At 40.4% G+C, this 20,389-nt stretch overlaps 1 protein-coding gene across 1 annotated transcript; it reads right to left on the bottom strand.

Moving 5' to 3' along the window:
- Positions 1–12,997: 12,997 nt before the first annotated feature.
- Positions 12,998–20,389, bottom strand: prdx6 (peroxiredoxin 6). The gene is made up of 5 exons (XM_080472739.1): positions 20,032–20,389; positions 18,464–18,620; positions 17,437–17,580; positions 15,510–15,656; positions 12,998–13,641 (listed from the first exon to the last, which is right to left on the bottom strand). Exons 1-5 carry the CDS (start codon positions 20,211–20,213, stop codon positions 13,516–13,518), a joined length of 756 nt encoding a protein of 251 aa, XP_080328865.1. The 5' UTR covers positions 20,214–20,389; the 3' UTR covers positions 12,998–13,515.

The following is a 20,389-nucleotide window of genomic DNA, read 5'->3' as shown; positions in this document are numbered from 1 at the left end:
CCTTTACCTTCCCACATTCATCCATGCATACCAGCCAATGTTAAATAAAGAAAAGCGCATTGAAGTGACACTGAATTATATGCTATTCACAGGTTTATGGTGATCTTATTGAGGCATCCAACATTATTTTATTCTGTACTAGTTCCAGATCTTTACACAATGTTATGCATCACATTCGCAAATTTTTAATTTTTCAATAAAACTTTAGAAACCGTGTGTTGAAACGTCAATTGTGGCCATCAGGCATCTTCAATGTCACACTATCAACCTCCCATCCTTCCTTTGCCCAGCACTGGAGAAAAACACAACATTCTTGTTCGCCAATTAATACGAAATGTAAAAAAAATATCCGGTTCTTTAGCTGAAAATTGCTACATGCTGTTTGTCCCAAGCAGTATAGTGTAATAATGTGGTTTTGGAAAACTTAAGAGTTTCAGCTTTGTTTTCCATCTGCCCTGATTTAACCTTTTAGCCAAACTTCATTATGCTGTCGTTAAACACTTGTTTTTTCCTGCCCTGCATCGGAGGCTTCCTTTTTATTGGTGCCATCTTCATCATGCAACTGAAGCCTCAAAACATCTTCTTCCTCTTCTTCCTCCTATTTCCTCTTCTTCTTCAGTCAAAGGTCTGATAGCAGGCTTTAAGTGAAACAATATTGAGCAGATGATGTGAAATCGCTTCTTGCGAAGAGGTTTTACAAAAGAGCAAGTAACAATGTAGAAAAACTGGTTACGCCCTTAAAACTGGTTACGCCCTTAAAACAGGACAACAGGATTCTCAAGAAGACTAATCAGGGTTAAAAATGTTTGGTCTTCTTGAGAATCCTGTTGTCCTGTGAGTTGTTGACTCTTTAACGTCAGAGGAGTTAACATCAGATGTAACATTTGTAAAGTAGATTACAGGGAATAAACAGTACTTATGTATAAGTCAGATTTCATACTTCAAAATAATCATGCAACCTGAATATAAGATCTAAATACAGTTATGTGAGAATTCCTTACAGTCACTCATGTTAAGAGCATCTGTATGCAGGATGTCAGTAGTCCTACATTATCTTTTATTAAAAAACGACTGCTGAAATTGATAAAAACTGAACCACAGCTATTGATTTTCTCTGAAACCATGAGATGGGAACACATTAAAGCCGAAGGACATTACTGAATAACGATATACAGTTTCACAAATATGATCTCAGATTAACATCTAAGTAACTTGAAAGTGTAATGAAGATAATAGTTGCTGTTGTCGATTTATGTGTCAAGTAAAGTGACAGTGTTCGACGATTTAAAAAAAAAAAAAAATCACCATTCACAGCAATGAGGATATTTGTTATTTTCCATTGCTGTTGAAAAGTTAAACACTTTGAACTGCCAAACATTTAACATTTCTACACAGAGTGGTAAAATTGGTATATTACACTATTCACTGTGGTACAGTATAAGTATTGTTTCTGCTGCAGCTAAAGTTCCCAGCAGAGCAGTAACCACAGTCAATGCAATAAAACAAAGAGCTCCATTTAAAAAAGAGCTCTGTTTGCTGTTAAAATCCTGGAGTTGTGATCTGTAGCTCCTGCCCAGTGTGTTCTCTAAATGGTATCAAGCAGATTTGCGTTGCTATTTTGGAAAGTTAAGATAAGAAACATGCTTCAAAACTCCTCAGTATCCACCATACCCCACCGTGCCTGATTGTCTGTGCCCTGACATGAGAAAGCCTGGCTGGCCTGGAGCCAGCTGGAGCAGCCCTGAGCTCCTCTGAGAACCAGCGTTACAAAGACTCACTGTGCTGGAGTGGCACAGAAAGCTGCACCCTGGCAGCAGCTCTGAGACGTAGCCAATGTGGGGCTCCACTTGAAAAGGGATTTTTTTTTAGATTTTTTTTTTGTTCCGTCTTTCACCTCCACCCTCTTGTTTTCTCACAGGGATCACCTTGTCTTACCTCGTCTTACCTGTTATGTTTGCAGATCTATCCGCTTGTCCTGTTGTTTCACTTGTTGTAGATATTAAGCCTTGATGACTCAATAATCGTGCCTCACCTGCTTGTTGCCTTTTGCTTTTCGCATTTTTATGACAGCTTTTATTACAGCAAGCAAAGTCACTAACAATCCTCTGTTTCCACATCATTTTGAATAAAGATCGAGACAACAAGGCGTTATTGTCAGTGAGTTGAGTAGACTGAGCACAGCAAAACAGAGGGAGAGAGAGAGAGAGAGAGACAGAGAGAGAGAGAGACAGAGAGAGAGAGCGAGAGAGAGACAGAGAGAGAGACAGAGAGAGGCAGAGAGAGAGACCAAACAATGTGGAGGATATCCTAAACATGCTTGTAAAGCAAAAAATTACAAGTTAGAATTAAGCTTTAATTAACTCATGGAAAAGGTAGAATTTCAATGATGGATCTCATCTTATATCCTTTTTTTTGTTAGGCTGTTATGGAAGTGTATCTTTGCTGGTTCGTCCCACAAATGCTTGTTCCTTATAAATGTTGCACCAACCTAAAAGGGATATTACAGGTGGAGGCACACAGTGGCATAGTGGTTATTACTTTCAAAGCAGAAATGTCTTGGGGTCAAATCAGGGCCGGGTCTTTCTGTGTGGAGTTTGCATGTTTTTCCCATGTTTGTGTAGGTTTACTCCTGGTACTCCAGTTTCCTCTCACAGACCAAAAACAAGCATGCGAGGATATTACATTTTTCGGTGATTTAGCATTAGAACAAATCTATGATGTTTTTCTTTTTTTTTTGTCCTTCAGGCATAAATCAGTCTCATACTGCAGCTGTGTGTCTAATCTATTTTATCCTTACTGGTGACTGCAGTGCTACTGTCCCAAACCCAGAAACAAATACTGTACTGTAAATCAAATACAAGTAAGACCTTTGAGAAAGCCATACAAATCTCCTAGTAACTCAAACAGGTGTTTTTTTTTTTTATGCCACCTAAGCCAAGAACAAACAGCAAATATTTGACTTTCACTTGGCTATTCAGAGTTACAAATACCACGGTGAGTGGTGACTCTCACCTGAGGTACACACAAGTACAAATGTGGTCAAATGTTTCTGTTCATGCCTTACAAATGTACAAAGTCTGATATTGCTCGTATTGGGTCATTCGGTCAAATCAATGCAGTTGTTATAATAAAAATAAATGATTAAAAAATATTCCAACTTTTTTAACTTTTTTGATTAGAAGTAAATCCCGTTTTCTCTTAATCCTTTTCTGCTCATACACTATGAAAATCCATGATTTGAGGAAAGAGTGAGTTAGATAAGCAGGTGGGACCATGGAAATCTTCCAGTTTATATCTAAAGTGCAGAAACTGATCCACATCAAATTTGTTTTAGTACGGAAAAACAAAAATTGCTTTGAAGAAAAAAATAGATTGAAAAAGAATTTGAAAAAGCATGGATGTTCACATATTTTCATTCTATGATGATGATATTAATAATAATAATAATAATAATGATAATAATAATAATGATAATAAGAATAATGATGATGATGATAATAATAATAATAATAATAATAATAATAATAATAATAATAATAATAATAATAATAATAATAATAATAATAATAATAATAATAATAATATTAAAGCCCTACATTGGTGTAGAGGTTAGCACTCTAGCCTCACTTTGAGAAAATCCTGGTTCAAGTCTAGGTTTTAGTTGGTTTTCTGTGGCTTTATATGCTTCCTGTGTGCAGGGCATGTCTGTCTATCATGTATCTAAAGTTATATATATATATATATATATATATTTGATTACAATAGATATTTGGATGCCTGTATCTGTCAGTGTTTTTTATGTGTGTGTGTAAATGAGGAAGGAAGGAAGGAAGGAAGGAAGGAAGGAAGGAAGGAAGGAAGGAAGGAAGGAAGGAAGGAAGGAAGGAAGGAAGGAAGGAAGGAAGGAAGGAAGGAAGAACCCACTTCAATAAAACAGCTATGTACAATTTTGCACATCCCCAAAATCTCATCTGTTTTTTTTAAACAGATGATGAATATTGACTGGTACAAACCTCAATATGTTTGACAGGATTACGACACACTTGTGTACCTGCTTGTGTGATAGTTTTTCCATGCCTGCTCGCCAGTGTCACAGCCATCGTGTGACAGAGCTGGTGTTGAAGCTGCACCCTCGGGTGGGACGTGCCCACACCTATACAGGCTCTGGTAAAGGGCAGCTTCTGACCCATGACTTCACATCAGCTTCATGGTCATTACTTTGTTGATGTTCTTGGTGTGTTCACTGATAGAGTTGACCTAAGCATCATGGCCACTGGGTCAGTCTGAGGTGTGAAACCACTGACCCAACGTCTAAGCAGTTGTTGCCTTGTCTCTTTATTCCCAACAGACAAGCCCAAACAAAGGAAACAAAGTGGCAGCAACTCGCTCGTGTGCCATGATTTCCAAAGTCTCACATCTTTAGACCTACATGTGTAAATAAACATGTGTACAGGTGATTGTCTCACCTTTCCTCCACTCCATCCTCTACTTAAATAAACATGTGGGGGGAAGTTAAGGGTTAATAAGGCCAAGTTCAGGGAAAAAAGAACGGAAGGAGCAATGGATGCAAGTAAGGAGAGGTGGGAGGTATGTGAGACCCAGGGGAGCTCATTATATTCAGTCAGAGGAGACGTTAACTCACACACACACATACGGACACACACACACACAAAAACTTGTTTAACGCACACATAGAGACTTATTACTCTCCATGTGTAACATATGCTGGCTTAAAGCCCCATTAACACACCGCGTTTTATAAGTGTACTTATTGAAAGCAGTAACCCAGAAAACTCACTGGTTCCTGCTCGGGTGAAGCCCGCAAGCTACATTATGGGAAGAGGCAGGAATATATGTCTACTTTCCAGGATATTAAACTGTGTGTAGCAAAGACTTGGTGTCTTATATCTTTATATAAGGCACCAAGAAAAGATGTGTAAGACTTTAAGTGAGCTGGTCTTAAACCAACATGATGTACTCTTGTATTAAAGAAAATAATTTTTTTTTACCCCTTAGACATTGGCAGGCATATCTGTGTTATAATAACACTATGGAGCTGTTGCCTTGTCCTGCGTCTCTCCACGTTAGCTTGGCACTGTTTATTTACAAGTGCTTGTTTTATGATCATCGTTTTAATTGATAGTTAACAATGGCTCTGCTCTCCCACTGTTGGATGAACATAAACAAGTACTAAAGCAAACCATGTGTTGGACTTCCAGCTCTGAGCGAGTGTGTGCGCACATGACCCCGGCTGACTGAGCCAGGAAAGGCAGACTGGTTTCATTATACGCTAAACTGGCCCATTATGGTCAGGGGGATATCATCCAAGCCCTAAACAGTTACTATGGCAATGCCATCTCATCCCTCTTATTTGTTTCATCCTCCCTTGTGCTCTTCTTGCTCCTCACCTCTGCAGCCTCCACCCTGACGTTGCACCCCCCTCCTCCTCCTCTTTTCACTTCACCACATCACACTCCAACACACACAAAAGCAGAGACTGCCACGCACATGAGCTCGTACGTGCACTCACGCTTAGAACGTGGCACTCAGGCTCCCTTCCCCTTGCGATAAAGTTTCACAGCCGTTTTCCCTCTGCCCTCTCACACTGACGACCCTCTACCCAAGAAAAACAAACCAGGCGAAAAGAAAACAGCAGCTTTTGGTGTTTTGATATCTCTGTCTTTTTCCTTTGTGTATTATTTCCTTCAGCTTCAGTTGGGTCTCAATCCCAAGTTTCCAGGGCCTGCTGAGTTGTAGGTGAATTATTGAGCAGACACAATCAAATACAATACCTTTATTTGCTGGAGGTCATGATTCCATGATGACAATAAACTAAGTTGAGTGGATATTCTTTGAAATGTTCTAACTTAAGTATTTTTCTACCTTATTTTCTTCTTTTTGAAGTTTGAGGGGCATTCTGTGTAGACTTTGGATGTTTTCCCTGTGCACGCACGTGTACCTGGGCAACTCAAGCACTTGTGGTTAACTTGCCACTGTAATTGCCTACAGGTATGAATATGCCAGAAGTAGTTTTCTGTGTTTGCACTGTGATGAACTGGCAACCCAGAGTCAGCGGGATCCTACCTGAGATGCTAAATTAGATAATAGAAAATGCGTGGATTGTTACATGGCTGGACAGATGAAGTCACTGAAAACAGGTTTGTTTGTTTTGGTTTTTTAAACAGATTAAAAAACAGTTTTTATTGAATTTCAGTCACTTTACTTAACACAACAAAAAGCAACTAATGTGTAATACATTGTATCAGGGGACTCGTGCAATGGAAGGAACGGGTGTGTGTCTATGAGTGATGAATATCTGTTTGTTTTTATGCCTCTATTGATTACTACCTTATTGATTGATTTGAAGATGCACAGATAGGTTGACACTTTTGTAATTCCATTGTACTTGTCACGATGACAATGAAGATTCTATTCTATTCTATGTTAAAATAGTGAGTTGAGATACCTGAAGATGGAAAATCCAGAAAATGATTTTAGTTTATACATTTTAAAACCAAAGGGAACGTCATCTGTGCCATTCAGCCGCTTCCTTTTGGGTCTTCACAGCAAATTATGTGCTTCTAACTGATATCTCCTACCTCTTTTATGACCCCTATTTCATTTTATATTTAATTTTTACTTGATTATTCAGAACTAAAATGGGACAATGTATTCTCTATTGAAAATTGTGTGATAACGTATCCCTACATCTAGATTGTGAACATAAGGCCAGTGGTAACAACTTAACTTAGGTTGTCCTAAGGAATATAAACTGGAGGAACAATTACTGTGAATTAGTCTACTATGGCTTTAACAGGCAGCAGACCCCATTAACTGATTCTTTGTACCTTCTTTAGATTGCTTGGTCATATCCCCTTTTTCATGTGGTTGATCACACTGTTTTTAGATGAGATCAATATCAGACTCCAGTGTGAATTTGTCCAAACCCCACTGGAGGAACAAGTGATGACATTAAGCTCAGTTTGCAAAGAATGGATGCTCCTGAAGTCAGTAAGTATCCAGTATTTTTTAGTTTGATGCGTAGTGGAAGCTCTCGCACACACACGCACACACACACACACACACACGCGCACGCACACGCACACGCACACGCACACACACACACACAAGAAACTTTAGTTACTTTCTTTTGTTGTCTTCATTCTGTCACCAAACTCAGATCTAGACCATAGATGACCACAAAAAAACTAAAGAATTCTAACATCTTTGCTTGCAGTCTGATCACACCCTGATGGTGACAAAGTGTATTTGCCTGTACTCTTTAAATATGTGTCTATACTATTTCTCAGCCTGGGAGTAGAAATACAAGGGAAAACAGGCAATGATTGGCATATTTTAATAGTTTTTTTCAGATAGATTTTCAGTCTTTGTGCTAAAGCAAGGTAATTGTGTTCTGGCTCTATCACAGCTAACTAGTATAATTTGCTGAAATATCTAGTATAATTTTCTGTTTTAATGCTCTATAATAACTGAGTCTGTATCCAGGAATATTAAATTACTGACTGGAAAAAAAAAAAAAAAACTTAATGTAAAATGGTTAGAGGAAAGATATCACTGGAAGAGTACAGAGTGAGGCTTGAAGAGACTAAAACATACAGGCACACATGTTGAAAACATTAAAAAAGACTTCAAGTGGTTCGCTAGTTTGGTGTTTTGTGGTGGGAGCCGGTGGTCTGTGATTCTTATTGGGTTGTGTTTGATGTCTCAATTTAATGTGCCCTGCATTATGATCGCGTGCGCGCACACACACACACACACACACACACACACACACACACACACACACACACACACACACACACACTTAGAAAGGCACACTTTATTATGTGAGCAGCCACTTGCCTTGTCGCAGTGATGAAGCTCTTGGCGCTCTACAGAGGCCATTTTAAAACCCAGACACCCTTAGCCATTACTCAGGTGATATGCCAGTGGCTGGTGATCAATGTGTCTCTAATAGAGAGATCGAGGGAGCGCAGAAAGCGAGGCAAAGGCAGCAATATTGATAGAGAGAGATAAAGATAAGCACAGAGAGTGATTGCACTTTTACCTTCTCATTCATCACCCTGTTCATTTAGCGCTAACTGGCCCTAACCTGCTCCGCCGTAATAGCCTGTCTGGGTGCTGTATTTACGAGGTGCCATCAAAACAATTGCATCTATCCAGGCACCTGGTTCATACACTTTCATCACTTTTATCATTATGTCTTCACTTCTCTCCGTGTGCGTGGGTTCATGTATGCGAGTGTGTGTGTGTGTGTGTGTGTGTGCTGAAAGGCGCGTTGACCTGAGCTTTATCAAGAGGGAGGAAAGCTCAGGGGTGACTGTTGACTGCGAGGCGGTTCGTGCTCCTTAAAGTTCAGCCAAATCCTGAGGTCATCGCTCATGTTTCTGTTAAGTCTATCTGACCTTCAATGCCTTCATCGGTCTAACCACCAGTGAGTTTCTCTTCGCCGTGTTCGGTAGGTCAGTTCACAGGAATGCCGCAGGTTTCACAGACGTTTCAGAGAGCGACCACAGTCAATCGTAAAGAGGGTTGACGAACACTGTGGGTGAGGAGGAAACCGAGCGAGGGGTTTGACTGTGCAGTGTTTTGTCTGTGCGTTGGAAAAGGAAGCTGAAGAAGCAGAAACCTCGATAAGCGGAGTGGATGGGGGGAGGTGCTATTGTGCTCGTGTGAACGTGTGTGAGATGGTGAGAGCGGGGCGGGCAAGAGTGCCAGGCCAAAGGGGGGGGTTGGCGGGGGTGAGAGAGAGAGAGAGAGCAAGCACATCTGGAAAACATCAAGCAATAGCTGTGTGTGTGTGTGTGTGTGTGTGTGTGTGTGTGTGTGTGTGTGTGTGTGTGTGTGTGTGTGTGTGTGTGTGTGTGTGTGTGTGTGTGTGTGTGTGTGTGTGTGTGTGTGTGTGTGTGTGTGTGTGTGTGTGTGTGTGTGTTGTGCAGCTCCTCTAGTCTCTGGCTTGTTAACCCACAGGTCATGGGCAGCTTCAGGTGATGAAGTCGATGCCTGGCACACAAGAAAAGAGTAATGACCTCTCCCATAGTGAGCACAGGCTCCAGAATGAATGCACATACGTAGAAACACATATTCTAAACATGTGCTCATTGTGTGTTTTGACTCAACTTCAAAGGTTCATAGCATCTTAAAAGAAACACGTTGACATGTTGGGAAAGTATAGATCCTGCTCTCAATGTATGTAAACTGGGAGGCAAAAACGTTGTGTGGTTTAGCATATTTACAGGCGATAGAAGTAAACAGCCTTTAAAACTGTAGAACAATCTACAAGAGCTCTGTCACTGGCATATTCAATCCACTATTACATTTAAAGAGTTTTAAGCATTTTAACATAAGATGAAGTTGTAGTCTAAAGTTTGAGAAATCCGCCATTTGACTGGTTTGGTGCCATCGCCATAAAGTTGACGCAACAAAGCCCAAAGTTTTAGCATGTCTGGACATCTCGTCTTTAAATCAATGGTTTTAAAAATGCATTCATGCTAAGATGCCAAGATAAAGTTGGTATTCATCACAAGTGAAGTGGATTTTCATATTTTACTGTTCAACAGCTAAATGAAACCGCAGTCTGTCAAGGCATTATGTCATCATGCCGAACATGAACCAGTCCGTTTTAACAGTCCTGTTTGTTTATACTGGCGCCTGTGCAAATGGTTCTAAATCACACTTTCCAATTTGTACATTTATCGGTTTATAATATGTCAGTAGTCACCAAGAGGAAAGACGTCTGTGGAACATGTAAGCAATTTCGAAAACAAGTAACAAAGGGACAACTTTAAATAAACACAAGTCGTAACGTTCACTGTTTACTAACATAGATCATATGTAGCCTACTAGGTTTAAATGTTATATATGTGTATAACTACTTTAGATAACTATCATTTGTAGATCTTTGGTAAAATGTCTCACTCTCGACATTCGATATGTGCTGTCTGTGTTACACAGAAATTCATCAGATTAAGGAAAATTTGGATATCACTCAGCCCACCCTGCACACCACTCACTATACTGCCCTGTGGAAAGAGATAGCAGAAGTTTTAAAAGACCCAACAAATAGACTGAAAAACAGCTTCTACCCTCCAGAAGTCAAACTTTCCCCCAATCCCTCCATCTACATAAGATTCGATGTGTACTGACCCCACCAACCCAATTTAGCTTTTCATTCATTTTGCATTGTTTGTTAGAGATTCTAAACATTCCCTTGTTTCTCAAACAATGAAAACAAAATTAGTCTTTTCTTATTCTGTCTGGTTTTTGTTTAAGTTTTATTCATCGACTCCAGCTTTTACATTTTTTTATGCCGTGTTTGTCTAATCAGCAGCTGGCTCCGGTTGTGGATTTGTGTTGAGACACTTTGCATGAAAACATTTTCGACTATAAGACTGAAGCCTTACAGCAAAAGCTGGATTGTGATGGGAAAACAGTCGATGAAAGGACACTCCTCTCATCTGTGTGTGTGTGTGTGTGTGTGTGTGTGTGTGTGTGTGTGTGTGTGTGTGTGTGTGTGTGTGTGTGTGTGTGTGTGTGTGTGTGTGTGTGTGTGTGTGTGTGTGTGTGTGTGTGTGTGTGTGTGTGTGTGTGTGTGTGTGTGTGTGTGTGTGTGTGTGTTAGAGAAAGCGTTAGGCCAGCAGCTGGTATTGTGTTTGTGTTTTTGCCCTGTGAGACCTGGCTGAGGTTGGTGTTGTATTACATGTACCAGGCGGGGGGGCTTGATAGCCAAGGAGCGAGGGTTGACAGATGAACGGGGTGATGTGATAGGGGGGAGGGAGGGTGTGGGGTGGGAGGTAGCGATTGGCACTGGGCAATTAAACCAGCGTCTGACACTCAGAGCACTTCTCCTGCTCAGGCACTGGCCATTGTAGTCTGGAATTTGAGAAATGCATTTGATCGGCGCGTGTGTGTGTGTGTGTGTGTGTGTGTGTGTGTGTGTGTGTTATTTTGGATGACTCCTGGGGACAAACCAGCCACCAGAGAAGAAGAAGGCAGAAGAGAGGTGGCGAAGGGGCAGGGGTGACCTGATGAATACATGAAGTCTCACGGTGGATTTCAGAGCTTTGATCACAGCCAATCAGCATTTTCACTCACAAGATTGATGTCCTTGTTCTGAGAACCCCCCAAAAAATGCTTCCAAATCTTGTTTTGAAAACCCCTTTTTGGGGATTGAAAAGAAAAAGTGAAGAAGAACATTCCAGCTCACATTGTGTGGATGACAGGAGTGAAAAGGAGGAGGGTGCTTAGATATTTTATCTGGCCCACTCTTTGCCTCCCTCCACACTCAAAGGGAATCCCGTCTTTTCTCTTTGACCCAAGCATTCCTGAGATCCACAGTGAATGCAAGGCCACGGTGTGCGTTGAACTCATTGTTCACCTTCAGACTACTTAGAGTAATTAATACGATCCTCAGCCATGCAGTTTTAAGGCTTGAATAACTCAAAGGGGAAACCTACACCTCCGTCCTGGCTTCAGTGTCTGGTCTTCAGTTAAAGCTGACCTCCTGAGATGGTTTTACACAGGCCGGGACACACCAGCGCTCTGTTTTTATTTTCATATTAAAGAACTTTTTACCTAATTTTACATGATTCAAATTCTTTAAAAAAAATGTGTTTTAATAAAATAGGCAATGCCCCCCCCCCCCAACCCCCCACCCACACACACTTCAAATCATGCCAACAACAGGCATCCCCCAGGTTTTTCCTGTGCCCCTCCTGCGACTCTCTGGTGCCCCCAAGAGGACATCCACCACACAGTTTTATGAAAACACTGATTTAGTGACCAACACAGTGAAGTGGAGGCGTCTCCTGTTAACACACCTGATTGCAATGTGGGGCTCATTATTGGGCTTTTTAGGAAGTTAGTGACATTAATATAGTAAATGAATTTCACTTAGCGCTCTTCCACTTTTTCAGCAGTTCCCAAAGCGCTTTACACTGTTAATCACTTTTACCCATTCACACAGACACACACATACACACACAAATGGAGGCGGCTGCCATGCAAGGCGCCCAGTCCATCCACGGGAAGCAGTTTGGGGTTGAGGGTCTTGCACAGGGACACTTTCAAATGTGGACATTGAACCGGCAACCTTCCGACTGAGACAACTGCTCCACCAGCCGAGCCGCAGCCGCCCTAATAGATTCAGGGGTGTTGAAGCAGTGAAACACGGAGAGTACTGGGCGATGGTTCTGGTGTAGTGGTTAGAGGTCTCTCCTCACAGGCAGAATAGCACTAGTTTGAGTCTGGATTTGGGGGCTTGCACCTTCTTCCTGTGCTCACATGTTTTTTTCCCCCCTCAAAAACACGTGTGAGGATTATCAGTGGCTAAACAGAATATAAAACGCCCTGAATTTTTATTTTTACAAAATATTTAATCATACAAAAATGTACAGCGAATCAAAAGATAAGGTACCTAATGAACTTTAAAGTTATTTATGGTATTGATCTATCATCACTGACCCATAAATGTGATGACTTTTAATATTGGTTATAACTAGACCTGGCAATTGTGTGACTGTTTTTCTTTCAAGCTTCCCTTATAATTCAAAGAAAGATCTGGGCCCAAATAAAATCTATAAAATGAGACTATCAGGGAGTGCAAAGGACGACCATCTCTTTGAATTAAGTAGTAAGAACTTGCAAACGTCTGAAAAGTTTTGAACCCAAATCATCAGAACGGGTATTCTTCATAATCTTATTTGTAATTTTGAAGTCTTAAATTATGAAGAGGCCAAAATTGAATATGCTGGTGTGAAGCTGCATTGAATTTGTACTCAAATGTTGAAGCTGAGTGATTACAGAAGTTATTTGCAACCCTGCTTGTATTCTTTTGGGGTATACAAGATTTGTTTCTGTTTTGGTGTTTAAAAAGCGCTCGTATCAAATGAAAACTAACCATGTGCATTTATGTTTAAAGTTGTCAAGCATTGAATTATACAGCTATTAAAGTTGGCAAATACACATAAAACAGAAAGTTGTGAAACTGTTTAATAGAACATATAAGATGTTTACACATTAAATTCACCATTCTTCTGCCACAGCCTCGTTTTAAACGACTTGAGAGAGAAGAGGGGTTTCAGTGCATGTGGCACCACTCCCTCCTAAAGCAGCTCCTTCACCTCACTCACTGCTAGGCGAGTTTAACAACGAGCGCCATCTATTGGTAAGAAGCAGCACTGCAGCAGCAGTAACGCGTGACGTCTCATTTTCAGATTGAAGGGAGCCATCTACTTGTAACAAATGAATTACTTAAGTTCTAAAATGATCCAAAACAAGGAAGTGAGAAAATGTGTTTATTGAAAAAGGCACAGTACACTGGCACTGTAAAGAACCTCCGGGCGGTGCTGGAAACATTGCTGGACTACAGGCTGTAGCCACCAATCTGAGTAAGTGCAGTCGATTTATTGTGGTCACCTCTACATTATGTGAAGTAAAGCATAAGTAAGGATGTAGAATGTAGGAGTAGAAGTAGGATGCTCCCTTTGCAGCTGTTTAAGGCTTGGTGAAGCGCAAGTAATTCTTCCCAGAGGGCACGTCGGTTTTTCTCACACCGTTTGGGAAGAGAGTAGCAGCTTCAGCATCAGAGAGCGTGGGAATGACCATGACTTCTTGACCGGGCTGGAAAAGAGGGGGTGCACTTTAAAAGCTGGTACGTGAGATCAGTATTTGGTTTACATTCACATTTTAGACATGCGAGTTTTGCTTCGACACAAATGGAAGGTGTCGATTTGAGGACACGCCAACAGCATGAAGTGACGTGGACCCACTCAGATCAGAGAGACATTTTAATGTTTTTAACCGTTTAAAATGATGTCTCGCAGTTTTCACAACTTTGCAATGGTGGCTGATCCAGAGGAGGAAACGGAAAGTAACAGTAAGACAAGAAGCATAAAGGAGCTGTTGAATGTTTAACTGTGGGAGGGTGAGGTGCTCCACAATTGAAAGTTTTGTTACGGTTATCTTTGCACTCATGGTGATAGTCACTGGGATGTGGGAAAGGTTCCACTTCTCAGTTCGAAAAAATGCATCTGTATAAGGTCAAAGGTCAAGTTTCCCACTTTGAACACTATCGCAGGTTTGAGGTCACCCAACATGACAGCAGTTTTAACTTGCCCCACAAATTGCATAAATTAAATTATTGTTTCTATTCTTTAGCATAAATTACAATACTACTTTGGTGAAACAGACTTCTCTTTTGTAATCATAAATCTTAGCATTAGAACAACATGTTAAGAGCAGTAAAAAATGTAAATGTGCATAATTGTGTGAAAATAAATTGTACCTCCTGAGCTTAATGTCTCCTGTTTTTTATGCCTCAATTCCAAATTAATTAATAGATTTCAAACACAAATACAATATTTTTGACAAACAAACCTACACTTCATAAACTATCATGTTCATGAATTTAATGATTAATGAAGCACTGTTGCTTCCAGGATGCCTCAACTACCCTTTAATTGGAAGTAAAGCAACCAATCAGCATTTACCTGATTTGACAACCAATAGGCTGACACCAGTGTGTCACCCTAGTCACTTGGAGGCACAAAAAAACTATTTTACTTTACGTTTATTGACTCTTTGAAGAAACTCTGTTGGTCATTTGTTATTGTGATGTGAAACTCAGAGTGGGAAGATAAGATAACATTTTGTTTCTCATTCATTATACGAGTTATATAATGAAATTACAGGTTCCTCTCCCTTTTTTATCAATAAGAAATTGCACAAAAATACACATGAAATAGATTGTACAACTAATACAATAGAGCGCATAAAAGCAATATATAAATAGAAGGTTTAAAAATGTAAAAAGGAACCTCATCTGGCAACTACCGCAGGTACAAGCTGCATTAACACAGCAGAAGTATAACTTATCGACTGCCAAAAGAACCATGTACAATATTCACAAGATATGAACATGATCGTTAGGCCACCAGAAAGCAAAGTGAACCCAAAGACATCAGCGTATTGTGCAGTAAAAATATATACTGAGGATAATGAGTCGACTAACTTCTCTCTGGCATAATGTCTCGTAATGCCTCTTGATTTCACAAGATGGAGCAGTGAGTCTGTATCGAACCGCTCAAAGAAAGAAGCAACATGCAGTTGAATAAAACTGAACATCACATTTGGGCTGTAAATCAACCGATTTAGCGCCAAAATAAAACACTATTTTCAAAATGCAAAAGCAGTTATAATAATATTGGTTTCACAAAGGAAATTACATTAGTTTTGTTGGTCTGGATTTATTTCATTAATCAGACGTTAAAAGTAATTTATACATTTATAAAAAAAAAAAAAAAAAAACTATTTTATGTCTGGCTTTATTTTGCTCACTTAGTCTATTATGGTCATTTTAAGCGCTCAGCTGTGTTTAATATGCACACAGTTAACAGCACCCATCATTATCTCAATGTTAAGCAGGTTATGCGGCCTCATGTTTGTTCTCAGAAAGGTGACAAATATGGCGACATGGTTTAACTTTGTACCTTCCAGTCGACGGGTGTGGCGACCTTCTTCTGCGCAGTCAGCTGCAGGGAGTCGATGACTCTGAGGAGCTCATCAAAGTTCCTCCCGGTGGTGGCCGGGTAAAGGATCGACAGCTTCAGCCTCTTGTCAGGGCCGATCACAAACACCTGGGGTAGATTGAGAAGCAGCGGCTTTATCATCACATCCACGTTAAAAAAAAAATAAAATAAATCATCTAAGTTTTACTGAACGTCTGGATGTTCACCGATGAGTTGCAGCATTATGACCACCTGAACAGCCTTTCTGCTGACAAAACATCCCTGACCTGTCCAGGCGTGTTCCAGTCATGGCTCTCAGGGGAACATATGAGGTTTTCGCTCAACATGATCCAGTTCCCGGTTTCTAATAGGAATTAATCACCGCAGAGCAAGAACAACCTTCAAGATCTGCAAATCCTTACATTTGTGATGTTATTTCTGTTTCTCGGCCCTCAAGTTTGAGAACCAAGTCTTTAGGTCGTGCCCCAATATTTCCCATCCACTAATACGTTATACAAATAATGACTATTTTTTTGTCATACTGGCACCTGTTGAAATGTCGTATTTGTTTTTGATTGTGAGTGACTAAACACTAAAAAGTGATGTTATCTCTGTTAAGAAAGAAACCTGAATGTTAAAACAATGGAAATAAGTTTGAAATTATTATTTTTTTCCTGTTTTAAAGTGATGCCACATTTGTGATAAATATGCATTTTATTGCACAGGGCTGAGTGTACGAGAGTCGCACTCTCAGAAAGGTTTATTCTGCTTTACGATACGCGACCTTCTGGCGCTTCTTGTGCAGGGGACATGTGGACTGTTATAATGATCAATTAGCTCCCACACTTAGCCGTTTGAGACTGCCGCGTCATTTGCAGAGAGCTTTAGCACTATCTGCAAATTGAAGACAAGGATTTATTTTCTGCCAGAAGCAGGCTTCACAGAGGACACCCTGCAAGACAATTTCTTAAACTTACTTCTGCTTATCCCAACAAATGCATGTTCCTTACAACTGCAGCATTACTGAACCTTTTATAGGGAATGTTTGGTAACTTATGATAAACCAATCAGTGGTGCGATAAAGTCTGAGCAGCATTTAATACTGAAAACACTTCTGCTTCACAATTCTCACGATAAACAACCTTAATGTTTGGCCCCTTTGTCGCCATATTTGATAATGGAGCAAGTGTAAGTTACAGTATGTTGATTTTCAGACATATCGAGTGCATTAAAAGTCATATTTAGAACACTTCTTATTAAAGCACATCTTATTGTCAGACAAGAGTCCTCAGGAAACTATTAAAGGTGGGAAAGGATCTACAAATCAACTATACATCTTAAAATTGACATTTTTCTCAGGTAAAGCACGATATAGGTGATTTATCTTTGAAGTGTTTAAAGTGCTCTAGAAATAGCTGACTTGACTAAAAGATTCCTTTTTTCAGTTATTTTAATGTGTGAACTACAAATGGGCAAAAGGGAAACAAGCAGCCTCTTTTTTTTTCTTTTTTTTGCCCCAACAGTTTGCTTTTTATTTTTTGCCAAGACGGATTAACAAACAAATATTTTACCAAAACTCAAATTTTCATATTTTTATGTTATATTGCATCATCGTCAAAATCTAATTGAGTGCAATTAATAGTATACAGGCTGGTAAAGTACATATTCTTTTACTGATTTTAACAGATCTGCCATAAAAACAAAGGCAATTGGAAAACTTATTTAGTTCTGTGGTCAGAGCTGATTTAGTTGCACAAGACAAGATAAACTACTTTGTGTCTTTTAATTTTACATTCAAAAGCCATATTCTAATCTTTCATGCATCCTATTGTACAGATAGAAAAAAGAACATTATTCCCTCTGGTGATGAAAGGAACACGTAGATGAAATATGAAGAAGGATTTCTCACACAACGGGCAGTGAGGGGCATCCCGTCCTTGTCTCTCTCGTCGGGGTCCAGCATGCCCAGTTTGACCGACAGCTCTCTCTTGTCATCGGCGATGATGGGGAAGGGCAGAGCGGATCCATCACAGCTACTATACGCCATCACATCCTACACACAGGGACACAGTCGGCCTTCACACTTTTGTGGGTTCATGTCATCATCCTGGGTTAAAAAAAATCCCTTGTAGCAGTTCGGCCATTTCAACTTTCGATAAGTTACCAAACGACGTCCCCTGCTTCAAATATTTACTCGTGGTTAAGCCTCCAACAGCAGGGGCCATGAACTGTGCTTACTATGTCGAAATAATTACGTCACAGGGCTTTACATAAGGGTTAGGTTCAAACAAACATTGGTAGTTTTTTTTTTTAACAGTGCAGATGAAAATGTGTGAACGCGATGGTTTTAAGTTTTGTTTTTATATTTACATTATAGGGTCCTCATCAGAACGTTGAAGTGGACATAAGCCCGAAATTTTACTAATTCGGTGAAAAGTAGTTAAGAATATGAGAGAGTTTATAATAAAAAGTCTTCACACACAGTGACACTTTCTAATCAATTCATGCTCTGATTCATCGTCATTTTGCTGCAGTGTTTCCTGAACGTCCGGGCTATTCATCTCCTTTTTCACTTCTTATAGTTTTCACCCGTGTTTGATACACAGTCCACTCACATCCCTGTGGTTTACCTGGTTTTGTTTTCCAACTGAGCCGATAGGAAATTGTGACCATTTGAACCGATGATGTTTGCGCGTCATGAACATATAAAATGAACAGAAGGGTTTTCAAACTGTCGACAATAAATTTAGTCGTCAAGCAACCAACCGAGCATATTCAACCATTTAAGATTTTTTTTTTATACCAACACTACAATGTGGTTGCACTGATTTAGGACATTTTATTTGCTAATAAATGTAATTCAATTAGCCGTCCTATCGGTTTTATCTTATAAAGCCAAACAGATTGTGCTGAAGAGTACGTGCAATAATGCCGACCTTGCTCCATCCGTGGTGATCCTCAACACTGTCGACAGACAGCGCAATCATCTTTACACCTCGTTTCTTGAACTCATTGCTGACATTGGCAGCGCAGGCGAGCTCGGTGGTGCAGACTGGAGTGAAGTCCTTTGGGTGGGAGAACAGGATACCCCACCTGGAGAAGGAGAAGGAGAGTCGCCAATACTTGCCATTAACCTTGTGTCTGTTGAGGCCAAATCATATTCCATAAGAAGAAGAAGAAGAAGAACGTTCGGCAGTGCGGGGAACAAAAGCTAAGAACATTATGTCTTATCAGAGGAATTTACAGATGAAGATTGAAGCAGCAGGTGTTTGTGAATCTGGCAGAGCAATACTCGAGATATTTTTATCCAGCTGTGGTGGTCTGAGGATGAACGCTGAGAGATAGACATTTCCGGCACAAACTCCACAGGGGAAAGATCTGAAGCTGCTGATCCTCTGAGACGGGATCAGTCATTTGGAAACCACATGACTTTTATGCCTCAAAACCATTTGAATAGATATGGACTAAAGTGTGGTGTGACTTGTTGTCACATGGCTTGATGGCACTGTAATCACCTGATTGTTGGCGGAAATCTCAAACCGTCACAAGTTTAGAAGAAATTGTTATATTTTATAATGAGGTTTATAATGATACTTGTGTCTTTTATCAGTAAAACTGTGCAGTGATCACAAGGCTGTACAACGTTTGCCGCCCTGGGACTGTAAATTCCACTTGCACTGACAAAAACAATAACCATTGACTGAAACACAAAATGGAAGGCGAGAAAACTAGGACACATCTCCAACAGATGGGTGTTCTCACCGTCCTGCATGAATTCCCACTGGGGAAATGAGGAACTTGTGAAACACTGTGTTAAAGAGTACTCCCATAAAAGTTTCCAAGGCACTTTTCTCAAACACGACCTGAATTACTTTTTAACCTAATGTATTGCAATGTTAAAATTAGACATGTGATTAACTTACCAGAATATTACAACTATACTTATGGCAATTGTAAGACAGCCAATGAAGTAAACAGAACACTATCACCTATTGACTAAGACTACCAGATTTATGAGATAAAATAAAAAACCGGTTGGATACAAACATGCAATCCAAACTGTGGGTGCAGAGTTCGGCCTCGTGTTTTAGAGATCACATGGTGCAAATTATAGGAGTACGGTTACAAACAGGACAAACTTGTAATGGTCGGTGCAAGCACAATCGAAATTAAAATTCAATGACAGCAATGCGAGCACTTGCAATCGTTTACTTTCACTCTATCTAAACCACAAACTTGTGGGAGTATTTCTTTGTTTCCTAAACCGTGTTACATAATCCTTCACAACCCAACAGTCACGCTTGTGTAACCCAGTCCAGCAGCCAGCAGGTGTCGCGTGACGACATTGAGGCTGCAACGGAACTCAATCTTCTAAATTCCGCGTTAATTAAGACGACAAAGGAGGGAGCTGGTGCAACTTTAATATTCTCTGTCACTTGGCGCGTTTCTCCAATCACACTACGAGACTCAGTATGGATCAAACGTGCCGCCCGAGCGCACTTACGAGCCTCCCAGAAAATCGTGGAACTTGATCCTTCCGATGGTGGTGTCGGCCTCGAAGTTTGGGAACTCGTCCCCCAGCAGGAGTCCAGGCATGGCGGCTGCGTGCTGAGGCACAGGCGTGAGAGAAAGATACCCGGGACGGACGGGGAGCTGGGTACACGCAGAGCTGCAACACATGCGCATGAATGGACGGCCACAAACGAGGGGCGGGGCTAGAAGGAGACGTCACAGTTTTCCTTTCATTTAAAAAAAAAATAAAATTATTTAACTCATAGGCGCGATTGACATTTTAAATCTACGCGCAGACAAATGCAAGCAGGAAAATATGATGCACATCTCTCTCTCTCTCTCTCGCTCTC

This window comes from Lipophrys pholis (assembly GCF_963383615.2).
Source record: "Lipophrys pholis genome assembly, chromosome: 10".
Classification (NCBI taxonomy): domain Eukaryota; kingdom Metazoa; phylum Chordata; class Actinopteri; order Blenniiformes; family Blenniidae; genus Lipophrys; species Lipophrys pholis.
The sequence above is the reverse complement of the archived record's forward strand: the minus strand, read 5'-3'. Positions and strand labels throughout refer to the sequence as shown.